At 40.2% G+C, this 27,268-nt stretch overlaps 1 protein-coding gene across 3 annotated transcripts in view; it reads left to right on the top strand.

Annotated features, from left to right (window-relative positions):
* The window catches only part of CHST9 (carbohydrate sulfotransferase 9), a 240,804-nt gene extending 214,168 nt beyond the window's left edge, over positions 1-26,636 (top strand). For all 3 annotated transcript variants that reach the window (XM_020282110.2, XM_020282109.2, XM_020282111.2), the window contains 2 exons: positions 2,884-2,921; positions 24,431-26,636. In XM_020282110.2, coding sequence (XP_020137699.1) covers positions 2,884-2,921; positions 24,431-25,522 — 1,130 coding nt within the window. In that variant the 3' untranslated portion in view covers positions 25,523-26,636. The remainder of the gene's footprint in view (positions 1-2,883; positions 2,922-24,430) is intronic.
* Positions 26,637-27,268: the final 632 nt, after the last annotated feature.

Genomic DNA, 27,268 nt, shown 5'->3' on the forward strand with positions numbered 1-27,268 from the left:
TTGTTTTTTTCAGATGATCCCTGTTATTTAGAAGCCTCGCCATCTCTGTGTTGTAATCAAAAGTCACATAGCCCTACCTATATTAGAAAGAAAATTCGACCTGAAATACGGTTGTATTTTTAAAATAACAAATAAATATAATAAGTCTGTAGTTTTGAGGGACTCTAGAGTTCTCCAGAGGAACTGGAATCTGAGAAATCATTTCACATGCTACAGCCTACCATTCAAAATAAACTTTAAACCACAGATTCTTGCAAATCCGTTCATGGCTGCAGAAGGTCTGCTTAGTCTCCTGCCATTTTCCCGTTTTTCTGTGTGTTAGCATTTTTCTGAGGAACAGATTCATAGCTGCTCTTAGATTCTCAAAGGGGCCTGGTACCTGAAAGAGGTTAAGAACCACTGTTTTAAACTGTTTAGGCAGCAAAAGAACTTCCCCTGGAGTTTTAGTCAGGTTGAGATGATTAATCAAACCACTTACTTACTGTGGGAAGGATTAGTGAGTCTCTCTGCAGAATTTGGGGAATTTGAGGCAGTTATCCTAGGATTATAAATCTTAAAGAAATAGGCCCCCTCCAATGTTGGCAAGAGTGGGCTGGGATGTTCCTACAAGTTCCATTCCCAAAGCTCATGAATGGACAACAGTTTCTCAACACCACCATCTTTGTAAGATAAGCCAACAAGGTCCACAACTTCCATCTACAGTTTATTCTGTTCCAATTTTTGATGGTAATAATGAGATTAAATTTTAAGGATTCTAGGGTAACTATTTCTATGATCCACTTAACCTATCACTACAACAACCTTCTCAAATTTGAGCCCTGGTCACCTAATCTAAAAAAAAAAAAAAAAAGATAAAAGTAATAATCTCTACTTCATGAATACTGCCTGCCATCCTGTGTTCTTTGCTCCTTCTATTTTTACTGTATCCCTTATGGCACCTGGCTAGGTACTGAATGCTTACTACAATTTTAAAGTATAGGTATTTTTCATTGAATTATTGGTAAGTTTCACTTGTTACATCTTCTTTGAAAACAATTTGGCAGTTTCTTAAACAACTAAACATGCAACTATCATAAAACCCAGCAATTTCACTCTTGGGCATTTATTCCAGAGAAATGAAGGCTTATGTTCACATAAAAACCTGTAAACACATGTTTATAGCAGCTTTATTCATAATAGCCAAAACCTAGAGACTATGGAGATAGCCTTCACTGGGTGAATGGCTAAACAAACTGGTACATCCACACTGTGGAATACTACTCGGCAATAAAAAAAGAACCAACTATTGGTACACACAGCAACCTGAATGAATCTCCAGAGAACTATGTTTAGTGGAAAAATCCAGTCCCCAACGGCCATAAATAGACTGTATGATTCCATTTATATATTATTCTTGAAATGATAAAATGATAGAACAGATTAGTGGTTGCCAAGCGTTAAGGAGGGCATTGGGGTGGGAGGGAAGCGATTTGGCTCTAAGAGGCAATAGGAGGGACCCTTATGACAACAGGAATGTTCTTTTTTTTTTTTTTTTTTTTTTTTTTTTTTTTTTTTTTTGAGACAGAGTCTCACTTTGTTGCCCGGGCTAGAGTGAGTGCCGTGGCGTCAGCCTAGCTCACAGCAACCTCAATCTCCTGGGCTCGAGTGATCCTTCTGCCTCAGCCTCCCGGGTAGCTGGGACTACAGGCATGCGCCACCATGCCCGGCTAATTTTTTTATATATATATCAGTTGGCCAATTAATTCCTTTCTATTTATAGTAGAGACGGGGTCTCGCTCAGGCTGGTTTTGAACTCCTGACCTTGAGCAATCCGCCCGCCTCGGCCTCCCAAGAGCTAGGATTACAGGCGTGAGCCACAGCGCCCGGCCAGGAATGTTCTTTTTAACTAGTAATATCAACATCCTGGTTGTAATATTATAACATAGTTTTTCAAGGTGTTACCACTGGGGCAAACTGGGTAAAGGGTACAGGGAATCTCTCTGTATTATTTCTTACAACAGCATGCGACTGTACAATTATCTCAATTAAAATTAAAGTTTATATTTTTTAAAAGAACACATTTAATGAAGTATATGTAATACACTGAAGTGTTCACAAATGCACAATAACATTGGTGCCACAAAATTTCCTCTTTCTTTACTGGTGTTTTTTTGATGTTATTGTTTTTGTTGTTGTTGTTTATTTACTACTATTAAAGATTTTTTTCCTTCTATTTAAGATGTAGATGATATTGCCCACTTTCAGACTATTTTCACAATGACTGAAGTTTATTTTAGAATCCTTATTTTTTATGTCCCTCTGTTACCTTTCATATATACTGAGTTTTTTTTCCATCCTGACCAAGATGCCACTTATAGAACAGTTAGTTTGTACTTCAATCTCTGTCAGCAGCATAACAACGAAGTATTATAATGTTTCCATCACGTCACAGGTAGGAGAAAAGTTATACAAGTAGCACTTCAGCCATCTGCCACCTCAAATCTCCTTATCTGGTTCTCAAGCTTCCATGAGGTCAATATTAGCATTATGCTTCAATGGGTCATTGTCATTTGGAAACCTTTGAATAGCTGTTCAAATTTTTCTTCAGTCCTTTTCATCTCTTCATCATTTCTCTGCCAAAGTTTAATACATTCTGCTGGTATCACCCTTATTTGATTTCTACTCCACTTTCTGTTATCTTTGCCTAATACAGTTTATTTAGGTTTTGACTTTTTCCCCCCAATCATTGGAGTGATTCTAAATGTCCACATTGTGATACACACCTTTGCTCAGAGAGCACAGGACTGCTAGGAGGGTTTTGACTGAGTACAAGGTGGGTTCAGTACTATGTTTTCATCATTTTCATTATTTACGTGTCAAATCTCTTTTTGCTTTCTCTTTCAGTGACTACAGAAAAAATCCAGGAACATATCACCAACCAGGTATTGCCTCATTTCTCATAAACTGTAATACAGAATTTTGTTTTAAATGTTAATAAATAAGCATTTGTAAATGCAAAAGGAAAAGGTAATGCTAGTTGTTGTTTATGAGCAATATATGTGGTATTGGTTCTGAGAACAAATAAATTGATCATCTGTGGATGATCATGCACTGTCTTTGTCTCTCTCCAACCCCATTACTTCCCTCTCCCCCATCCTACCCAAATGGGAACCAGTAGACAAATGGGACTGCCGGTTCTAACTTGCAAGTATCCCTCTGACCATATCCTGACCCCTGCATTGATACTATCACAGCAGCAAATAGACACTTGCATCTACTTTTCCCTTAACTAAGGTGACTGTCCTCTGATATTTTCTCCAGTTTTAATTAGCTCAGCTGGAAGTCGCTCCCTCCTAAACAGTTAAGAACTGACCCCCTAGCAGAGGAAGCATACCATTAGTTGACATCCCATTCTGATCTTTCATTTCCACTTATAATTAGCCAGCATCTTCCTGTATGCTTCACTATTTTCTTTATCCAATCTTCTTACTAATCTATTATTTTTTTTTTATGTTCAGGTACATGGAGTCTTTTTATATAACTGTTTAGGGCTTGAGACATGCAGCTGCACATAAAAGCCAAAGGAGGCCTTCACTAAAAGTATTTCTTGCCTCACTCCCCCCTCCCCAACTCTTCCCATAGGCCAGTTAAGCTGTAGTTTCTCCAAATGCTGCCTTTGCCACTAGACCCAGAGAGTGCAAACATTGGTCTGTGTGGCAACAGATGCTCAGGTTTCCCTCACAGATATAAATCTCCATGTATTTCTTTTTTTTTTTCTTCCTCTGGCATAAATTATAATGCACCCTTGCCAAGGAGAAGAATGATAAATCTACATTTACACCAGTCAAGGGTGCATTTTTCAAAGTCTTCTGAGTGCACTCCAAAGTAAATTCCAATTCTGGTTCCTATTGTCCCTCCACCCAAATAAAGTTCTAGCTTTACCTAATCTGTGCCAGATGCCCTGTAACTCATCAAACTTTAAAAATAGTTCATTCATTTGGCCAATATTCTATACTGCAAATTCAGTAAGCAGAATTTAATGTTTATCAGGTGCCATTTTGCTTTTGAATATAATTGTAAATCTTGACTTGTCGTAGCAGGCATCTTAACATTTGAAAATACCGTCATTGCATAATAGCAAAATCACTTGGCCATTTCAACTAGTTTACTTACCTTTTGAACTTAGTTTCTTTATCATTGTATTTTCAATTATGTACTCAAGTGGTTTGGTAAGGCTGAGCAAACAGTTAACCAGTAAAGCTTATTGCTGTCATTTTTATTTATTTACGTCACATAGAAAATACTTTTCCTAATAAAGAGAATTGTTTTCCTTATTAACTTAACAAGTTAAAGCTGTTGGTCAAAAAATATGCTCAAGTCACTTCTTATGGGTAGATTTTCATTTCCTGTTTTTCCTTCTTTTTACATTCGGAAAAACTAATAGAATATGTAGACAAAAAAAATAGAACACCAAATATTTACTCATAGTCTCAAATATTGATTTGATGCCAAATAAAACCATAATGGTTTCCAGTCCCAATAGGAGAGTGAAATTCTTTGGGTTTTAACTTAAGAGGAACAGTCTTAATATTTTAATTATATATAGTTGTTCTCAGAACGGAGTGTTGTATTGTTCAGTCATTGTCTATCAGCTTATATTTCTAATCCCATGACGAAATTTCTATTTATTCTTCTCCCAAGTAGAGAAATGTTCCCCACCCTCAAGAACACAATACAATTCAAAACAGCATCTTACACCTCTAATTTATCTAAGTTCTGGCAAAGCGTCAAGAAATGAAATCACCTTCTTTTTCAAATTAATTTGGCCACCAAAAGAATTCGGCTATTGAAAAACATTTTGGAAAACCCACTTTGGATAATCAATACAGCATTTTTGATCAGAAAGGAATGTAAATTGGACCAGTGTTAAGCATTAATTTTGCCCCTGAATCCTCCCACTAGGCACTATACATGGTGTAATTCAATGGAAATTGAAAATCGAGTCCCTCTTTTTCTCCATTAGGCAGGCTGTGAGTTGTGCACCTACATGAGAAGTCAGGGCTGGAGTGGAAGAGAAGCTCGAGCTTGCTGCCCAAGATGCAGCCTGCGTGTCTAGCCCACAGCTATCTCACCACACCTGAGCTCTGAGAACAAACAACCATTTGAGTCCTCCAGAGGGAACGCCAGATCCTTTCCTGTGCAATTCACTGGGGAAATTAGTATGCTTTTTAAAAGAAACTTGTTAATGCAGCTTGTTTACAAGAAGAGGACCAAAATGAGCTGTGCACTGCTTGGCAGCGTATATCCCAGAGTGAGATGAATGCGTGACCCATTTTTTCAGCTGTCTCTCTGGCAGTTCAATGCTGCAACAATTTCCTATCTAAAAAATGTTACTTGGAGAGATAAAATCACCTATAGGTTTTCTGAATGATTTTTACTATGGTAGATTCAAGATCATACCTCAAAATATTACCAAAAGTACCTTTCAAAACCAAATTAAAATATGGTCAACATGAGAATGGGAAAACTGAATGTAAAAACCTTTTCATTTAACTTTGAGAGACTGCCTGAATATATAGTAGACAACTGAAACCTGTAGTAAATTAATACCTTCTGTTTGTGCCTTTTTTCTGTAGTAGATAATTAAAACCCATAGTGAGCTTAGTGTCACTTAGTGTTTGTGTAACTAAGTGACAATGAGGGACACTGAATATGGGGCTCCGGTCCTCATGGAGGGGATGTCCCTATTGTGAAGAGCGGTCCCAGACAGGTGCTGGCTACCAGAAATGCTCGCCGTTCCTGATTACCCAGTTTGGAAGGCATCCAGGGTGCCATTATAACTATGTTTTGGTTTCCCAGGGCTGCCATAACCAAGTACCACAAACTGGGTGGCTTAAAGCAACAGAAATGTATTGTCTGACGGTTCTGGAGACTGGACATCCAAAATCAAGGTGTCAGCACAGCCATGCTCTCTCTGAAACCTGTAGGGGAGGTCCCTTCCTTGCCTCTTCCCAGATTCTGGTAGCTGCCAGCGGTCTTTGGCATTCCTTGGCTTACAGCTACATCACTCCAATCTCTGCCTGTGTCATCACGTGGCTGTCCTCTCTGCATGTCCCTCTCTTCTTGTAAGGACTCGGACCTTACTGGCTTAGGATCTACCCCCAATGTCCTCCTCTTAATTTTATTACATAGCAAAGACCCTATTATCAAATAAGGTCGCATTCTTAGGTACTAGGAGTTAGGACTTCAGCATATCTGTTTGGGGGACGCAATTCAAGCCATAGCAAGCTGGAAAGCTCAGAATCATCCTCGACTCCATCTCGCTCTCTGAACACCAAGCACTTCTGATGCAATCACCCGTAGACCTCTCCAAGCCTAGACTGCATGTAGCCTTAACGATAATGATTAGTCAGAGGAATGAAAGAATCAAAGGGCAGGAAGATCCAGGTCTTTGTTTTACCTTTGTGTCTACCTTCCATACTGCCTAAAGAACGTCAAACAACTTGGTTGGGTCAAGACTTGGGCACCTGATTTTTTTTTTTCTCAAATAAAAGTATGGCAGTGCCATTCAGTGATGCTTTTTCAGTGTAGCGTGATCTTTGGAACTTCTAAACTTAAAGTGGGATTGCATTACCTTGCACTATTCTTATCAAAATCGTCATGCACTCAAGGAGACAATTTTGACGTAAAGATAGTTTCTCTTTGCAAGTGCAGCACTAATGGAGCCAGCAAAGATCCCATCTCCCCCTAATTCTCTTTTAAGATTACCTTCAGAATTGGAAGTTGTGCTTTTAGAAAGCTCTCCACTTCATGAGTCTTTTTAAAAAATGTTTGAAAGCAAGACTGAAAGGCTCAAAAAGTGGCGGCACTAATGGTGGTGGTTAGCAAAGAAGAATTTATAAAAGATGGTCTTTATTAAAGGTTAGATGGCTTCATACCTAGAAAATACTTCAGTGTGGCTGTCAAAGGGCTGGGCCTTGCCTCTTTGATTGGAAGCCAAGAAAGTTAAAACACTGTGTAAGGGTTTTAACTTACACAGTAACTTTCTGTGGAAAGGTACAGAGATTAACACAACAAAGGGAGGGTGAGAAAATGGCCCTCAGGTGTTTTAAGAGCATGATCAGCAAGAAGAAAATAATGGTTGGAATAAACTCCTCCGTGAGAGCTATTTATAATCGAATATGCAGGTAGTTCTCACTCAAACATTCAGAATCCTTCTGAATAATTGCAACCAGTCATTGTGCTAGTCACTCGGTGCTCCATATCTCATTTGTTTGTCACAACAATCCTATGAGGATCGGGATTATAGTATCCATTTCATACAGATGGAAACTCAGGCTTGAAATCAGGTTTAGTAATTTTCCAGGTCTTGCCATGTTTAGCTCGAAATTAATGATAATAGCATTATTATTAAATGCTCAGTGAGCTCCATGTGATAATAATAGTCAGCATTATTATTAAATGCTCAATGAGCTCTGTGTGTAGGCACTATGCTAAATTTTACATAAAGTTATCTCATTTAAACCTTGTAACAGTGACCCTATGAAGTAGGTTCAGATCAAAGGAGTCTAGCTTAATGAGGTTAAATAGCTTGTCCAAGCTTGCACACGTGGTAAGTGGCCACACCAGAATTGAACCAGGCAATCCAACTCTACAGCATGAGCAGTAGCTGCTGGTCTGTTCTGTTTTAAATATAACACCTGTGTGTACACAGCTGGGAAGTGGCAGAGCTCAAATCTGAATCCAGGTGTATCTCATTCTCCAACTCTTGGCCTCAAGCGATCCTCCAGCTTCAGCCTCCCAAAGTGCTAGGATTACAGGTGTGCTCAGCCAAGGTGTATCTCATTCTGAGGTGCTTTCTCTTCACCATTACGCCATACTCCTATCTCCTCTGAAAGTTGTTCTGTTAATTAAACTATCCCACTCATGACCACCCTAATCAGCACCCCAATTCTGATGCCAATACTGAAGCAGTTTGTTATGAGACCCTGGAATACAGATATTTCTGATGTGTTATGTGTTTTTTCAAAGTATTTTTTTTTTATAATCAAGATAAGCATACACTTACTCTGGGGTCCCTGTTGAGCAGTAAATTACTTTTTTAATTAAATAAGCAAAAGATCAAATGAATCTGGTCTAAGAGAAAACTATTTGTCACCTGAAAAGAGATTAAAAACTAGCTTGGAAAAAGTATACGTTGGGATAATCTGTTGCCTCCTGGCCATTTTCCTCAGCAGAGCCCAGACAGAAATATCATGGAGTCAGTATCAAATGAGAATTGAAATAGAAATCTTTATTCTCACTCACTATAATATGTTCTCTTATCCTTTTATTTTCCAGGCAGGTACCTTACTTCTAAAAACTCTCTTGTAAGTTCTTCATTGTTGATGATAACAGTGTCATTGTCTATGTACTCGTGTGAGAAAATATGAAATTCAGACACTCTGTACTCGAAATCAGCATTTGTTAAAAAGAATAAAAATAGTGAATTTACCATCTAATGTAAGTGAATCACACTATCCAAGATGCTATTGCCCAATAGGCCAACAAAATCCATTTCATGAATAATTTTCAATCCGCTTCTCTTCTTTTTCCTCTGCTCTTCTGAGTTGTTCTGGTCATGTCCCTCTCTGGTAACATCTGTACCAGAAGATTAACTGAAATTCTTCAGCTTAGCACATTTTATTAGAAAAATGGTTAGCACCATCATTGGGGATTTTTCTCTCAACACATAGTAACAAAAATCAGCAGCCAAGTTCTAATATCAAAGAACACAATTAGTAGAGAACATTCGGTATTCAGTAACTCAAATGACACGCCTATGTAGAGTCATTCATTCACTTTCTGGGTTAAAGCTACGGTCAAAATGCACCACAGATCCAATTTGTCATTATGTTTGAATATACATTCTAAAATGCGGCATATTTTTGGTCTACCTTTAAACTATCGTACTTATTTTATTCTTTCTTTTCATGATAAACAGTAGAATGAACGACTCAAGCAAAAAGGGTATCTTCTGGAATTGTGTGAAAGAGGTACTTGAGTAGTCGTCATTTTAGATAACAGTTGCTTGAAAAAAGCAACTGTTGAAACAAGCAACATGAAAAAAAGTTGTATTTTAAGAAATAGTGATTATAGGTCAAGAAAGGTGGCTTACACCTGTAATCCTAGCATTTTGGGGAGGTCGAGACTAGAGGATCACTTGAAGCCAGGAGTTCAAGATCAGGCTGAGCAAGAACAAGACCCCCATCTCTACCAAAAAAAATATATAACCAGGTGTGGTGGCATGCACCTGTAGTCCCAGTTACTTGGGAGGCTAAGGCAGGTGGATCACTTGAGCCCAGGAGTTCTAGCCCAGGCAACAAAGCGAGACCTGAGAAAGGAAAGAAAAAAAAAGAAAGAAGAAAGAAAGAAAGAAAGAAAAAGAAAGAAAGAAAGAAAGAAAGAAAGAAAGAAAGAAAGAAAGAAAGAAAGAAAGAGAGAGAGAAAGAAAGAAGAGAGAAAGGGAAAGGAAAGGAAAGAAAGAGAAAAGGAAGAAAAAAAATAGCAATCATTAAAGCCAGGCCAATTCTGTAGAATTCGTTTTATGTATATGGTCTAGATCCCCTAAGGCAGATCTCCTGAGATATCTATCAATGGACTTCCTTGATACTGTGTGTAGATTTTTGTGTGTATCTGCATTTTACTGAGCGTATATTCCTTGGTGCCCATTAGAACCTCAAGAGTGAAGGAAATTACCCCAGAGAGTTTTCTACCTCTCACTAGAGAGAGAAAATAATTCCAGATATCCCTTTTATTATGTACAAATTGAAACCAATTTTATTTCAGCTTTATTTTATAAAGTAGCACTTACCAGAAAACAAATTTCTAGGAAGGAAAAGAAATACAGACAAATAGTGAAAATTCAGAGTACCAGTAAGGATCCAGTGAAAACTACCTTGTCTTTATTATCCTTAATGTGGAAAAAGTTACTATCCGCAGAAGTGTTATGCTATATTCTGTGGTAGGCCATCAAACAAGGATGGAATAAACAAAATTCTTCACTGTTTCATCACTAGGATGTCCCTTGCTCAAAGTGTATTAAAAGGGAATATTTTCATCATACCCTTACTGGATAATTAAATTAGGCCAATGTTCTATGGATGTGGAATAATGTAATTTACTATGTTGAATGATTAGCCAATCAGATTTCTCTCATTTTCTAAAGCAATGGGTTGATTAAAATGTGACCATAAACAAAATAGATTTTATTAGGCATAATCTACTTTGTAAACAAATGAAATTAATTCTTTGCCTGACCTAAAGCTTTGAAAATGAAAGACTAAAATTGAACACATGCTTCCAATTTTGGTTCTGTTACTAAGATGACACTTAATATAAAAGTTACAATTTAACTTCCCCTCAAGTATTCCATACTTGATACTAAATGACTCTTAGAAATATGTTCATCAACAGATGGGAGCCACTTATGGCCTCATAAACTCCAAAGCAAGTGAAATTATCTCAGCAAAATAGAAAGAGATTACAATAAAGCCTCATCTGGTTATCTCAGAGATGATTAATGCATTGCATATTGGTTCAATGATGCAATGAATATTGACAGATAATCACCCTTCTTCATACAACAGAAATACTGAAGAAACAAATGCCAGTGATGTACGCTTTTCATCAATCAATAAGCAATTTCAGCACATCCCCTGCGTATAGAGCTATGCAAAGTGCTATGCAGGATGTAGAAGAAAGTGCCATCTCAGTGACTGTTTGGGAGCTTTCTGTTTTGAAATAAAAGACTAACAAATCTGAAACACTGCACAGAATGGCAGAGGGCATGTCATTACTCGCCTGTGTATTAACTATGTGGTGTAGATAATGTGGGAGTTTGAAGAAGTCAACAATCAATGAAAACTATGTTGATCAGGGAAGGATCATGGAAGGCTTTGAAAACCAAAGTTATTCAGATTTGATTCAGCAGGAAATGTAATGTGGTGGCCCTGAAAATATTAGAGATTGGAAATGACCTCAGAAAAATTAATATGGAATTTTTCTCAAAACTAGATGGTGTATTTTCCTTTTTGCTCCATCTCCACTGGTACCAGCCACCAGTTTCTCTCCATGCTACTCTGATTTCCTCCTGCTTCCACTCTTACTAGCCCCAAGTCCATTTTCCACTTGGCCAGCTGAGTGAGCTTTATAAAATGTAAATCACTTCACTTGATCCCCCTGTCTAAAACCTCCAGTGCCTTATGTTACACCTCTGATGAAACTCAAAGCCCTTACCGTGATCTGATATTCCTATAGGATGTGTTCCTGCCCTCTTCCTTCATTTCATCTTGTGTCACTGGCCTGCCCTCTGTCCTTCCACTGGCCAGGCTCGTTCCCAGGCAAGGGCCCTTTGTATCCACTGCCAATGCCTGACATGCTCTGCTTCCAGATCTTCGGTTTCTGGTTACTGTTCAGATCTCAGCTGTAGTAGCTCCTGCACAGATAGACCTTCCCTGGACGTCTATTTAATGTGGTTTCCCCCACTGTCCCTCTGACATGTATGGTCTCTCACATCACTCTGTTTCAGTGTTTGCATCACACTTAGCACCATCTACATTTCTATTGTCCATTTGTTCACTTGTTTATTATCCACCTCCACCCACATGAACATAAGTACCATGAAAACAGGAGCTTTGTCAGAGTTGTTCACCACTCTTGCTCCAACAGCAGAAAATAAGCGTACATATTAGGTGCTCAATATATACTTCTTGAATGAATGTGTTGCTTAATTAATTCTGCCAGGTGTGATAGTAGTCTAGGCATGAAAACAAAATATCTAAACAAAATATTGACGGTGCGAATGAACATTTCAGGGGGAAAATGAGTAGAGTTTGGTGTCTGAATATGGGAAAGGAATGAACAATCTAAAATGAGGATCAGTTTGAGGTTCCCAGGGTTGCTGCAAAAAGGTGATATTCTTGGCAGAAATATAAACATTGTGGTTAAAAGCCACAGTTACTGGGTATACACTACCCGTCAGACAGTACAAGTTTATTTTCACAACCCCATTAGATAGGCATTACTCAACGTATGAATCACCATGGAGGCAGCATCACAGAGCTAGGTCTCATGATAAAAAGCCATGGGGACCAGGTGCTTGGTCCCTGAGAGTTTATCAGGGATTGAAAGTTACCTCCAACTTGCCTCCTTTCATCCCTGGTCCAGGCACACAGCCTGCAAGATCCCACCTGTTATTGTATGTTCTTCTAGATTTGCAGCTCCTGAAATGCCAAGATTTAAAATAAATTTTCTTAAAAAGGCCAACAAGAATGAAGGCATCATCACTCCATAGCCACCAAGCCTGAATACATGTGTTTCTAATGACAGTGTAGAGACAGAGAGGTGATAAAGATGCCGTGAAGATAAGGAGCTCGGTTTCAAGGATGCCATAAAAGCTGAGCAGATGGTCACAACCTCTGTGTGGTTTATGCTACATGAGGAGAGACCCAGAGTTGGGCAGGGCTAGCTTACATCCCAGTTGGTGAGGACAAGAGCCTAGTATAATACCTTGGACAAGCTAAGCATTCGAGATTTTTCAGTACAGCATCAGGTCTTGGTACCCAACGCATATGGTTCACACTGGAGAAGAGAAGTGAGCAAAGGCTGGGTGACATCCACTGTCCACTCTAACTACAGTTGACTCAGGCACATTTGGCACCTCAAGGGGGGCTGGACACAAACAATTGTATTCACTTGGATCTAATAGCAAGGAAACACTCTGGTACTTACAGGTATGATGACAGTGAGAAGCAAATGTGTGTTATGTAGTGAGAAACATATGGTTTTGGAGCTGGACACGTCTGGATTTCAATCCCAGCTCTAGCAATTGCCAGTTGTAAGACACTGAGCAAGTTTAGTGGAGACATGACCATAATCACCTGGAGTCAGAGCTGGAGTGTGGATTAAATGCAATTGTGTGTGTGCAGCACCTGGCACACATGAAGCATGCCATTGACACTTATCCAAAATCCACTTATTCCACAACTATCTCTCCCTACACCTTCAGGAGCTCTCCTTTTATGAAGGGCCAGTGGAGCCCTGCAAGGGTCAAGACAGACAAATAGACTTTCCTTGCCAACTGATAGAAATACACCCCTCTTCACTCAGGAGAGATGCTCTATACTTTGGAATCTCAATATATGGTCATGAGTTGCAGGTAAGGCAAAAAGGTCCTCCCAGTGGTCAGTGAACTGATCCAGAAGTACATGTCCTTCCTTTGATTCTATAGACGAATGACACTCCAATCCATACACTTCCACCTCACTGCAGTATTGGCTACAACCGAGTTACAGGTGGCCTCCCGTGGTGGGAGGCCCTATGAAAATTCCCAGAATGGAAGCTGAGAATTCCTTCCCCCTTCTGTGGACAAACCCTTTTACTTTGTGTGGGGAGTAGGTGGAGTTAATAAGCTGCGATATTATTCCTGATCCAGGTGCACCTGGACATGTTTGCTCCTTCCAAAGAGCAGATTACAACATCAGAACTGCAGTGAGGAACGAGGGTGATGATACAGTGTATGAAGGACTTTTAGAGAATTACACTTGCTTATTCTATGATATCTGTGTCTCTAGAAAAGATTAGGGGGAATCCTGTCCATCAGTGTCTCAGTGTCAAAGAGAATTGCAGTTGGATGTCACTGACAGCCCCCTGTGTGTCGTCACTGCTCTTGCAGTTGGCACTGCTGGTCTCAGGGCTCAAATGGGTTTGGACCAGTAGATAACGGGTGGGGGAAGAAACAGCCCCCCCCCCTCCCGGGTATATGCTGCTTCCTGGGACTTGGGCTCTGCCTACATGAAGTAAGAGAGAGGGCTGGCATGTCCTGCACAGTTGCACTTACTGAGGCTGGGCTGCAGGTGGCAGGCACCCCTCTGTGATCCTCCCGTGACCAGGAGGAGCTCATTCTGCACCAGCTCTGGGGAATAAAGTATAGGCACTGAACATTCTCATCCTCAGTCTAAAAGATCAGGATCAGTGCAGCAAAGAAAGAGAACAGAAGGCGAGACCATGGCCGTGACCATACCCCATTTTGGAAACCACCAAAAAGCTTCAAAATTTCGAATTAATGAGATGATAAATTGGTAAAATTTATCTGAATGCACGAATACATAAGCCTTTGAAAATATCCATTTGGTCCTCATTTTGTTTTGTTTGCACTCTGTTCACTCCCACCCTGTCATATGACAACGCACTCGACTCTCCTCTTGCCTTCTGTCCTGCTTTGCTGCTAGGGCATGTCCTGTATTCTTCCTTTGCATTCTTTCTCAGAATGACCTCCCAGAAAGAAACCCCATGCAGCATGGCCTCAGGGTCCCCACAGTGTGAGCTGGTGCCACAGCCAACCCTCTCCTGCTCACTAAAGGCCCAGGTGACCCATGGTAGCACCAAAGTGTGAGCTGCCTGCTTTTCGCTGAGCATTGGGCCAGGCTTTGGGGAGCTGCCTTGAGTAAAGCTGAGCTGTCAGATATACAAGCGACATAAGTCAGAGGGACGTGTGTGTCACTCAAAGGCGCTGACACAGGCAAATCTGATCTGGGGCTAGCAGATGCCCGGCCCAGTGAGACAAATGGAATGCATTCCTGCCAGTGTCACTACACTCTCACGCTTGGCGTTGCTGCTCCCAGGGCTCAAGTGGCTTTGGACCAGTAGGTAATGGGGGAAGGGAGAGAAACAGGCCCCGGGAATATGAGGCTTCCTGGGATTGGGCTCTCGCTCATGCTGTAGCCCCCAGCTCCACTGTTATCTTGACTCAGCTGTTCTCTTGGACTTGGGCTCCTATTCCACTTCTCTTTGTGCCTCCTCTCTCTGTCTCTCTACCAACAACTGGCTGAGTCTCTTCATGTTTTCCAGTCTAGAGCCCACAGGGGAGATGGGCTAATTGATTTAGCTAGTTACTCTCCACCCACCTGTGCAATGTCTCTTCCTCCAGGCCCCACTGGCTGCCAGCTGGTCTATGGATAAGCTGCCCTCGGGTCAGGTGTCCACACCTAATGGAATTAGTGTCCACCCCTAATCACTGCTTATGTGCACAGGACCTGTTGTCATGGTCTTTTCAATCTGAAGTTGGGAAGGAAGCATGATAAATGGTATGGCCGGTATTGGGGTGGGGGTACAGAGGCACAGAGACAGAAAGCATTAACATTTTTTAAAAAACTGTCATGTGTCAGACATTATGTGCCAGGCACTGTATCAGGCACTCTGTAACTGCATTTATCTAACTAATTCATTGAAAGATTTATCTTTTCCTAACATCTGAGTGTGAGAATCATAGGGCTGAGGATTGAGTATGGCTCTTGGGGAAAGGGTCCGAAGAGGCCTCCTGTCCAGTGCTAGCTCTTAGCACTGCCCTCACTGAGCAAATCTTTGTAACAGTGTTGGCTGTGCCTTCTGTATTCCTCCTTAATGCCCACACCTACAACTCTGCCTGAGTGAGTCCACCCTGCCTGCATGCAGAGCATGCTGGAATTGGCAGATCTCTCCCCCAGAAGCCTTCAACCTCAGCTGATAGGATTTGGTAGAATAACTCTGGGGCACATGTTCTGCAGTGGCTCTGAGGGATCCTCAGAAGAACTCAGCTCCCGCTCTCACTTGCTCAAAAATTCACCTCGATTCTGTGCTTTCTCTTCCCTGTCTTACTCCCCTAGTTTCCCACCAATGTTTCCTGGAATCAACTTCAAAATAATGACTTGTGTTTAACTCCTTGACTCCGAGTCTGCTTCTAGGGAACCACAGATGATGACACTGTCCTATAATCACCCAACTAATGGGTAGAGGACCTGGTTGATGTGACTCAAGAGTCAATGTTCTTCATACATTGCTGATCTACCCAGACACGTGCTCCCGGTCTCACAACAGTGTTCTCTTGCATTTTCAGTCTCCATCCCAGGGGAGCACCCCAGTTGTCTCCTCAGGGAATGACCCATGTCTCTGGCCCTCCCTGGCCCCCTGGTGTACATGAGTCAGATCCTAATTCCAGTGTCACCTCATGGATCCATCATTCCTGCCTATGAAAATCTTGTACTTGCTAATGCATGCCCATAAGCAGCATTAGCGCTCCCCCAGAAAGACAATCTCTGCTTAGGTATTGCAACTCAGAGCAGCTGGTTCCTTCCGCCCACCGCACACCTAAATGCAAGAGCAAGAACTCTGCCTTGCAACTGCACACTCTAGAACAATGTGTTGGCGTCAAGGTTGGCTCCTCCATTTCCCCTGCAGAACCCTCTCAGATACAACATTATTCTTGGAATTCCTCTTAAATGCAAGGGGAGGAGAGGCTGACCAATACTAATTTTAGAAAACTAACCACCTGGAGATATTAAAGAGCCATTTCTAGAATCTATTAGATACCTACGATTCCAATGAAATACTGAAATCCTAATTGTCAAACACTCACTTATTCTAATTCTTTCATGCCAAATACAATTGGCTGGATTTTGCCATTCCCATCAACATTTAACATGGACAGACACACCCTAGGAAGTAAAATAGTGAGACCAAACATTGTGAATGTATTTCATTTATCAAATCAAGTTGCAGCTCCTCGTTAAAGTTTTGAGTTTCTTTAAAAAGCAAGGTAGTCTGCTAAATAAACTTCACTGGGTTGCAATGAGAGAACTGGACTGTATTCCTGACTTCTCTGTTGGCTTTACAAAGTGACCTTGGGCAAGTTATTACATAAGTCTGTCTTAATTTATTTATCTGTAAATTTGAAAACAAAAGAATAGCCTCATATTTTTTATAAAACTTGGAAGGAAGATAGAATGATAAATCAATAAAAGTATATTGAATCCCTTGGGGGAGAAGCCCTATCTGCTTATATATATGTTAAGGCTATGTCTATTTGCAGTTTCTGATGCTCTTGTCAAACCAGAGAACAGCACTGTTCTCCATGGAAACTCCCCCTGGATGTTCACATTGTGCATTCTCGGTTCTCATATTTTAAGGCTAGTTGGCTGCAAGGGGAAAAAAATAGAGAGGGATTAAATCTAAAATTGAAAGAACTGGCAAATAAAATGATAATATCAATCTTTGCATCCAAGGTGACCATAGAAATTAGCTTGTTGGATCAACTTGAATAACCCCACTACAGAAACCACTGTTTTGTGTTTAAGCAGTTGTGAAGATTGTAGCTTGGAGAAGACTAAAATCCACTAGTCTCTCTCTTTATCCTGTTTTCCCCAGCTGTTGATTATTCTTTCCTATTACCCGTAATTGTGCTTTCTTTTCTTCTGCTTTCTTTCTTTGCTTTTTCTCCACTTCAATTGATCTCTTTTCTCCCACTCATTGTTGTCATTTTGGGCATTTGTCATGTACACTTTGCTGAGTGTTGTAATCAAGAAAGGAGCAGGAGGTGTAAAAAGAAGAAGAAACTAATATTTACCTTGAAAATGCTTGTCACATAGAAGTTGCTTAATAAATAAATATTCATTGACTAAATCAATAAAAATATCTAATATTTATAGAGAGCATGTTTGTGTTAAGCAATGTCTACATGCATTTCCTGTAATCCAACTACCCTATGGGGTAGATACTATTGTTCTCTCCATTTCATGCACAAGGAAACTAAAGCTTAGAAAAACAAAATAGGTTAACCAAGACTGCCCAGAAACAAAGATAGAACAAGGACACAAAACCAGTTCTGTCTGACTCACAAATCCAGGTTCTTAACTACCATACTCTCTTGTAACGTACGCCTGGCGCTTTCCTGGCAGTCGTGCATTTAATGGGCATTAAGCAAGGAAGAGATTACTTGATATATGATGCAGCTGAAAGAAGCCATGACATGACTAAAACAGGTTTGTGGCGCAACTTTAGCAATAGCCATGTTAACGTGGGCTTCAGGTTCTTCATCTGTCAAACAAGCACACCTGTATCTCCTCTTTGAGTTGCTGCAGTGATTAAATCAGCTTGCTCCATGCCCAGCCTTTTAACTAGGAAGACAAGATCGAGAAGAATATCCAAGAGAGAGGAAATAAGTCACAGAGGCAGGATGTGGAAATGATTTTGTATGGCTTACACTTTCCCCAGACCTGACCTCCAAGCCAGGATTAGACAGTCCTCTTCTATGTTCTCCTAGCATCACGTTCTTTCTCTGTCATATCACCTGCCGTAAGTATGGTAATTCCTAGTTTTCTTATCTCTATGTCCCTCCCCGACCCTGACCCTGAGCCTGGGGTCAAGGATCAGAGGATCAAGCCTGTCTTGCTAGCTCTACCGCCAACATGCAGCCCAGCACCTAGCACTGGGTGCTAGGACTTCATAGTCACTCTTCCCAGTTGTCCCCAGGCTGTGTTGGAATGCATTCACAGTAGTCTCCTCTCTTAACTGTGCCATCAGCTTCTGAAGCCCTCGAACCAACATTTGAGCATAGCAGCTGTGGCATGGAGGGGCCAGGGAGAGATTTGCACCCCCAGAAAGGACTGACTTCTGAGCACCCCACTCATTGCCATCATTAATCTTATTAATGACTAGAGATGTTGCTTCTTCCCTTCAATTAAACTCAAACATATGTTGCTAATGTGCGATACTGTTCTAGATGCTAGCGGGGGTTACATAGATTCGTAAGGCTGCACATTGACATTTAATAAAGCTAAAATAAATTAAAGGGATAGTCACCTAAACAACGAACTATGATAACTACCTAGAGTAAAATACAAAGTGCTAAACAGAGAACTTAACACTACAACTGGGCTGGTCTTTTCTTCATATCCTGAGCTCCCATTTCTGCACAGCACCTGATGTGGACTAGGCCCTCAATAATTTTGACAGGGAAAAAGAAAAGCAATTCACTTCAGTGTCAAGGATCAAAGCAGACTACATAGAGGAGGTATACTTGGTGCAGAAACCTTGAAAAATAACAAGAATTAGGGTTTCAAATTTATTGCAGAGTTAATGCATATGCCACACATTTTTTTTTCCATTGGAGTTTTTTGGATACTCATTTTTTTTCATCTGTAGTGACATATCTTTCAACTAACTTTACAATATCCACTCTTTAAAGGTATTTGTGGAAAACTATAGCTTTCTGCCATAGCTAACAATTTAGCCATTGTCAAAAGAGTTTTTCTAACAACAACAACAACAACAAAAATATAACAACATAAGCTGGAATCAAATGACTTTCCCCGCAGGTGGTACACACTCAGCACTGCAGTTGCTTCTAAGGGTGTGGAATCACTCTCTGGAGACCTGGGTGATTTTCATGGAGAAAGCAGGATTTTTATACTGAACCAGAAGATTTTGAAAGTCCCAAGAAAGACTCTGAGTATGGGATGCTGAGGGCTGGGTGGAAGCAAGTGGAGAACAGAGCATGTGTCAAGGGAGAAGCAGAAAACAAAGGTAGAACAGGCCCGGTGGTGCCAGGCTGCAAACACCAGCCAGAAAATGGGGACTTCAGCCATTACCTAGTAGAGCCAGCCCTAAATGCTAAGGGATGAAAAATGAAATGTTTGGGGAAGAGTAATTGGGAATAATTTGCAAGGAGACTAATTAATAGAATAAAGAATATTCAATTAAGAGGTAATAAATTTAAAAAACTGAAAGAAGGAAGCATTATGAGATGTAAAATAACTAATTTACTTTCTGGTTGTTAAAGCCTCTCTCACACTTTGTAAGTAGGTGACCAGAAAAGCAACAAAACCATTTCAGAAATGGAAAATAGCGTAGCAGGAGCCACTCTTGGAGGGAGTAGGATAAAGTCTGGCTTTATGCATGTTTGCTTTACAGACAATCAGAATGTAGTGCCCCAAGGAAAATGGAGAGATGTAAGATTTTACACTTTTTATGATGGGTGGTGGTGGTGTTCTCATGATGATTATGGTGAGGGGAATTCATTGACATAAGCCTTGAATTTGCAATGCCATTAGCTTTGATTTTTATCCAAACTCCTTGGTCATGGAAAGTTTTTGCTGTGATTGGAAAGAAATGGAGTTGGGTGGGAGATGTCACCATGACCTTTTATAAGATGAGCAACAACGAGATGAGGGGCTCCAGGAGGAGGTCTGGTGGCCATCCAAGAGGACTTTGCCATTACTTGAGAGAATTAACCCATTCCCTCTCGATTTGGTCAGAGTAGAGGAAACTGACTGACACTCAATAAACCAGCCAGAGAATGAAGTCTAATTCATGAGTGACAAACTTTCCCCTCCTGCAGTTGTCTCCCCAGCTAAATCAGTCATTAGAAATCAGCTTGGGGAACGTGGACTCCCAGCAAAGGGAACTGGATGAGCAGGAAAAAGATTACATCTGGTCTGTGTGCGAGCTCATGGGACATCACTACCCTACATCCAAGCTCTTTCTCTCCTTACTAAAATATTCAAGTCCACCAGATTTTGTGTCTTCCTCCTCTGGATAGGATGAGAAGAATTCTTCAGGGCTTGTCTCATATTTTCATTCTCTTTGTTATACTCTAGTTGAGGGGTCCCCACATGCTACCACTACCAATGGAGCACCTGGGGATCTTGTTTAAATTAGAGTCAGGAGCCTCATTTGGTTTGTCCACAGCAAGTTGTAGGAATCCAGTTGCTGCAGAGCCTTCCAGGGGTTCCGAGACAGCATAGGGTGACTTTGAACCCAGCTGATTTGGCAGGAAGGTTAGGCTCTAAGCCTCCACACCTACTTCAGCATGATCAGCTTTGCGTGTGCCTATTTTACTTGTTTTCTCTTCTGCCAAAGATTTGCTTAAACACAGATTTTCAGCACCTGAACAAGAATTGTTTGATTGTTGATCTAGGTTAGCCTTGACCTTTTGATTAACGCTGTTTTTCTTCAACAAGATCATAAAGCAATTGTTCAGAAGCCTACCATTAAATCATAACCACATTCACTTAGTCAAGAATTATTTATTTATCATCTTCTATCTTCCAGGCAATGTGCTAAGTTCCATAGAGCTGTAGTCCCCAACCTCCGAGCCACAGGCAGCTATCAGTCTGTGGCCTGTGAGGAACTGGGCTGCACAGCAGGAGGAGAGTGGCAATGAGTGAGCGAAGCTTCATCAGTATTTACAGCTGCTCCCCATCGCTGACTTCACTGCATAAGCTCCGCCTCTTGTCAGATCAGGGCAGTATTAGATTCTCATAGGAGCGCCAACCCTACTATAAACTGGCATGCGAGGGATCTAGGTTGCAGCTCCTTAGGAGAATCTAATGCCTGATGATCTGAGGTGGAGCTGAGGTGGTGATGGTAGCACTGGGGCATGGCTGCAAATACAGATTATCATTAGCAAAGAGATTTGACTGCACAATAAATGTAATACGCTTGAATTGTCCCAAAACCATCTCCTCCAACCTTCCCATCCCTTCCCCTCATGAAAAAATTGTCTTCCATGAAGCTGGTCCCTGGTGCCGAAAAGGTTGGGGACTGCTTCCCTAAAGAACAAGAAAAGTAAGACCTCTACAGTTACATTCTAATGCGTTGGAGGTAGAATGGGGTGAAAAAAGACAACAAACAAGTAAATACATAAAGTCATTTCACATCGTGATTAGTGCTATGAATAAAATAAGCAGAACGCTGTGGGAAAGAACATAACTTAGGGTGTGTAAGGAGAGCCTCCCATGGAGATGACTTTCTAAGTGAGAGCTAAGGAATGAAGAACCAGCCCTGTTGGCTGCTAAGAGCCTGGATAACAGTGAAAAGTAGTCAAAGAATTGCAAAACAGGAAATAACAATGAGCTGGAAGGTTAGAGGAGGGTGGTCGGAGAGATTATGGGGGTGGTACAGGCTCTGGTGATTGGTCTATGTGAAGCGGAGAACTCCTCTGTTAAAAAATGAAGTGGTGGTTGGGTGCAGTGGCTCACGCCTGTAATCCTAGCACTCTGGGAGGCCGAGGCGAGAAGATGGCTCAATGTCAGGAGTTCGAGACCAACCTGAGCAAGAGCCAAACCCCATCTTTACTAAAAATAGAAAGAAATTAATTGGACAACTAAAAATATATAGAAAAAAATTAGCTGGGCAACAGAGTGAGACTCTGTCTCAAAAAAAAAAAAACAAACAACAACAACAAAAAAAACGAAGTGGTGAAAAAACTGAGAGTTTATGGGATGTCAGCAGAGTCACTAAATCTAATGCTAAGAGTAGGAAGAAGAAGCAAAGTCTGATTTGGAAGCTAGAATGCATTAAAGTGAAGAGATCAGTGGCAAAGGCAAATGACACCATGAGGAGGGGGAAGAACGACTTAGCAGGACACGCCTGTCTCACAGAAGCAGGAGGTTCTTCTGGGTGATGTCCTAGAAGCAACCATGCACTGCAGGGAAATCACTCCCTATTTTCTGGCCAGAGAGACAAGTGATTCAAGAAAGTGAAGTTTCATCCACTTGAGAAAGTACAAGGGAAGCAGAGCCTTGGGAGCCAGCCAGGTTTCATTTAGAGAAAGTCTTGGGAAACAAATATTCCAGAAGTCCCTGGAGATTAAGGGGGAATTGGATGACCACAGAGCAGAAGGTCCAGAGGGCACAATGGAAGGCTGATTTTGTTTTTGTGTGTAGGCAGAGAGGAGAATTGACTAAGGCACTTGTAGAGACACACAAATTACAGTCTGGATAATGGGCAACTGGGGAACTTTGAAATTCACTAGGTCACTGAGATAAAATACTATTAGTACTGCTACTACTAAAACAACAATAGTTACTATTTACAGTGGTAATAGGAGAAGAAGTAATTGTAGAAATATCATGGTAGTTTTCTTTTAGGCCTAAGCTAAGTATGTTCCATGGGTGTCTACCAATAACCCCATAATCTTTCAAACCTATAGTCCAATTTTATATTATTGGTGACAACTTTATATACCACAAATCACTGATCAGAGTAAAAAAGGATGAAGGGCTTTGAAGTCATCCTGGTAGCCTCTGGAAAAGACAGCAGACAAATGGTTTTAGAGTTGAACCCCCAAACAGATGGTCCAATGGTATGGAAGATTTTGGGTGGCTATTTTATGGGGCTACACAGTTGGTGTATGGTAATCAGGGGGTTACTCACCCTGTCCTCTTGCACTAGAAAGAAGCAGCTCCCCAAGCTCAGCTGGTGGAAGGTCTATGATTATCTGAAGGTGGCTCTGTCCACAGTGCTTCATTCCTCTGCTCTTTTGCTCAATTTGCTAGAAAATTTCTAATCATCCTTGAAGACCTAATTCCTTTCACTCACTTATTCATCCCACAAATATTTACGAGCAACTATTATAGACTGTAGACCATTCTAGACACTTGGAATACAATAGTTAAAAAAAGATCTATGTGTATACATATAGATATACGTATATATAAACACACATATAAATATGTAGATAGAGACAGACATCCCCTGGGAAATGTTCTCCATCACTCCCTCTACCTCCAGGCTGGTGACCCCATGCATTACTTCCAAAACACAGCATTTATTCATTAATTTTTCCAATAGCATACTGACAACCCTATGTGTATATCTTCACCCCAACTGCTTCTCCACAACTGTTGTTTTCACATCTAAATGAGACCATACTACTTTTCCACCAAGAGCTCTCCAAAGGCTACTTACTGGGTTTACCCAGAGTAAAAGCCAAAGTCTTTACAATTTGTGTCCCTATCGGAGGATGCCACCTTGTAAATCCCACCTCCCATGTCTTCCTTTACACAGTCACTGTGACAGTTGTAGAAAGGATATAGTCAAATGAAGAGTATGTGGTGAATGGGTTCATTTATCCTTCTGGCAAGAGAGCTAAATTTTTATTCTACTGTTGCTACAATTTTATGTAGCAGAACATCAACAAGACTTTTCCGGATTCCTTAGTCATTCTTCACTTGGGAAAAAGGGATGGTGTCATATATGAATGAATGGTATAATGATTAGAGTTCTTAAATTATTGTGACAAATACATTTAGAAAAATAAAACATTTTCCAAAGGCAAAAAAAACCATCATTTTTTTGTAAGTGCTTAGAAAACTGAGGTGGTCATCAGGGTTTTACAATTAGCCTTGCTACAATTTTAAGTTGTAATTTATGACTTTGAACCATTATGTGCATTACAAAGTACCTCCAAAAAACAATAAAAATTTTAATTCAAATACAGGCTGCATTTTGTGTCTCCATTCAGATGCACTAAATAATTAAATCAGTTCTTGAAGATAACATATTCATTAATATCTCAAGAGTCATAGACATCCAGAATGATTGAGTTGATTTTATTGTGTTTCAGGCAAAACCAGGATGAAAATCCTGGCCCCTTTCCTTTCTATCCTCTCTATACCCTTTTTCATTGCTACATTTTCTGTGAAGAAGCTTACCACAAAATGTATATTCAGCGTGCCTTGCTAAGTTGTTCTGGCAGCTCATATGAAATATGCTGTCTTCGATAATATTTTAAAACAAATATGTTAAGTTCCTTCTCTAGTATACCCACACTTGTGAACGTGTTTTCAACATTTCTCCTTCTCTATTTTAACAGAAACCCAAGTTTCTCATGCCTGAGGATCTAAAGGAGAAAAAAGAAAATCTTCTACTCAACCCTGAGAGGACTACTAAGGGCTTAACAAAGACAAGCCACTCACAGGGACAGGATCAAGCTTTGAGTAAGTCCACAGGGTCACCAACAAATGAGTTCATTGAAACACATCAAGGAGCTAAGACTCTTTTCAAGAAATTAAGCAAGATGAATTGGCCACTGGACATTCACCCTTTAAACAAAAGTTTAGTCAAAGACAATAAATGGAAGAAAACTGATGAGACCCAAGAGAAACGCAGATCTTTCCTTCAAGAGTTTTGCAAGAAGTACGATGGGGCGAGTTATCCTCAATCACATCTTTTTCATATGGTATCCAGAATCTATGTAGAAGACAAACACAAAATCTTATATTGTGAGGTCCCAAAGGCTGGCTGTTCCAACTGGAAAAGAATTCTGATGGTACTAAATGGATTGGCACCCTCTGCATACAACATCTCCCATGATGCTGTCCACTATGGGAAGCATTTGAAGAAGCTAGATAGCTTCGACTTAAAAGGCATATATACTCGTCTGAATACTTACACCAAAGCTGTGTTTGTTCGTGATCCCATGGAAAGATTAGTGTCAGCATTTAGGGACAAATTCGAACACCCCAATAGTTATTACCATCCAATATTCGGAAAGGCAATCATAAAGAAATACCGACCAAATGCCTGCAAAGAAGCATTAATTAATGGATCTGGAGTCAGATTCAAAGAGTTTGTCCACTATCTCCTGGATTCCCATCGTCCTGTAGGGATGGACATTCACTGGGAAAAGGTCAGCAAGCTCTGCTATCCATGTTTGATCAACTACGATTTTGTAGGGAAATTTGAAACTTTGGAAGAAGATGCCAATTACTTTTTGCAGTTAATTGGTGCTCCAGCAGAGCTGAAATTTCCCAACTTTAAGGATAGGCACTCTTCTGATGAAAGAACCAATGCCCAAGTAGTGAGACAGTATTTAAAGGATCTGACTAGAACTGAGAGACAACTAATCTATGACTTCTATTACTTGGACTATTTGATGTTTAATTATACAACTCCACTTTTATAGTTTGCATCCATTTTCTAAAGCCCTGTATTTACTTAAGAATGATGAGTTCAAATCAGCTACTGTAATTTTCCTATAATTCTCTGTAAGAGAGAAATTTAAATAATGGCAGTTGTCATGACTTAATGAAGATTTTTACCAAATAGTATGACACCAATTGGCACAAAGTTATAGGAAAATCACCTAAAGGAGACATGTAAACAACTTGAGTTGCTCTAAAATGTTTGGAAAGAGCTGCTTTTGCATTATGGATACTATTGTTGAAGCAATAACCTAGCCAGCTGTTACATTAGCTAAAACAGCCTCTCGCAATGGTAGGAAAAGGATCTAAATAGCATGAGTGTATGTATATATCTTGGAATTTGTTGTCTAAAGTGCATGAATATATTTTTGGCCATCTATGGCATATTAATCAAACCATTGACGAGTTTTCTTACACCCTGGAAATCTTCCTGTTAACTGCAATGATAAATCCACTTTGAAATGATACTTTGGACTTAGTCATTTTATTTTAGATTGGAAGCCATTATGTGATTTACAGTATGAGACTATAGCAGAAAACCCAGATGAGGCTATGGCTTTTTATATTTAACAGCCAATAAAAAATGCACAACATGCTAAGATCAAAGCAACCAAAGCAACCTTCCTCTTCCAGAAAAACTTAAGGGAATTGATTCTGTTTTCTTTTGAGCCCTCCACAAAGAGACAAAATGAACACAAGCACTAAAGGTCTACATTTCTGAAGCAGGCGGTTGAGACGTTTAAGTCTCATCAGATATAAATGTGCTCCTAATTCTGGTTTAATTGGGCAGGGGGGAAATTGTTTCAGGATGGAATAATCATCAAAAACAAAAGTTGCCATTCTGAATACAGACCTCAAACAATAACCAAGTTTTATAAGAATATTATTTGAATCAAAGCATCATGCGCATAGCTTTATATGTGGAATACACCCTAAGAATAGCTTTTGTTTTCAGTTTAATTATTCAGCTTGGGAATGACTTTTTAAAAACTAATATACCACTTCAAAGATAGGTTATGTGCTAGAGAATAAACATAACAAGAGCCCCTAGAAATGTTTTCTAATAGGCTTATGCATAAGCAAATTAAGGTATTTTCTTTTTAAGTTTAGATATTCCATACTAACAAAGTCAAATACCATTGTATTCAAAAATTAAATCAAAGTCTTTGGAAAACAGGACCATGTGTCACCCTAATGAAAAGTTGTAAAGCATTTTGGAAATTTTTTCCAAGCGACCCTAAATTAGAAGACACGTTTGGATGAGAAGCTTATTTTAATTGGTCAACTGTTACCCTGCGTTAAGCAAACCACATGTCATTCCAGCCCTGTTTAAATGTCCTTCTGCAACGTGCTCCTCTCCCTAAGCTATTTTTTATCAGCAAATATTCAGCAACGTCTCTCAAAGAACAGTAGGTATTAATATTTGAATATTAATAGTTCAAGATAGTTACAGTCATAGTTACTTCATTTTGATTTTCCATTTCTTGGCTGAGTATTCGTGAATTGCTTGACTCCTTACATACACCTGCTGTGCCCCATCCGTGTCTCCTGAGGAGTGAGGTGAAACTGCAACGGGCTGAGAGATCAGAAGTATTAAACCTTCTAAACCAACCTTTTACTACTTTTCCACTCCATTAACTCTTGCCTCTAGACCATACACTTAAGGCGTGCTCTATGTTTCTAAGGAGTTTCACTCTAGAGTTATCTAAACTACATAATTTAAAATT

The sequence above is a fragment of the Microcebus murinus genome, chromosome 17 (genome assembly GCF_040939455.1).
Source record: "Microcebus murinus isolate Inina chromosome 17, M.murinus_Inina_mat1.0, whole genome shotgun sequence".
NCBI classification, from domain to species: domain Eukaryota; kingdom Metazoa; phylum Chordata; class Mammalia; order Primates; family Cheirogaleidae; genus Microcebus; species Microcebus murinus.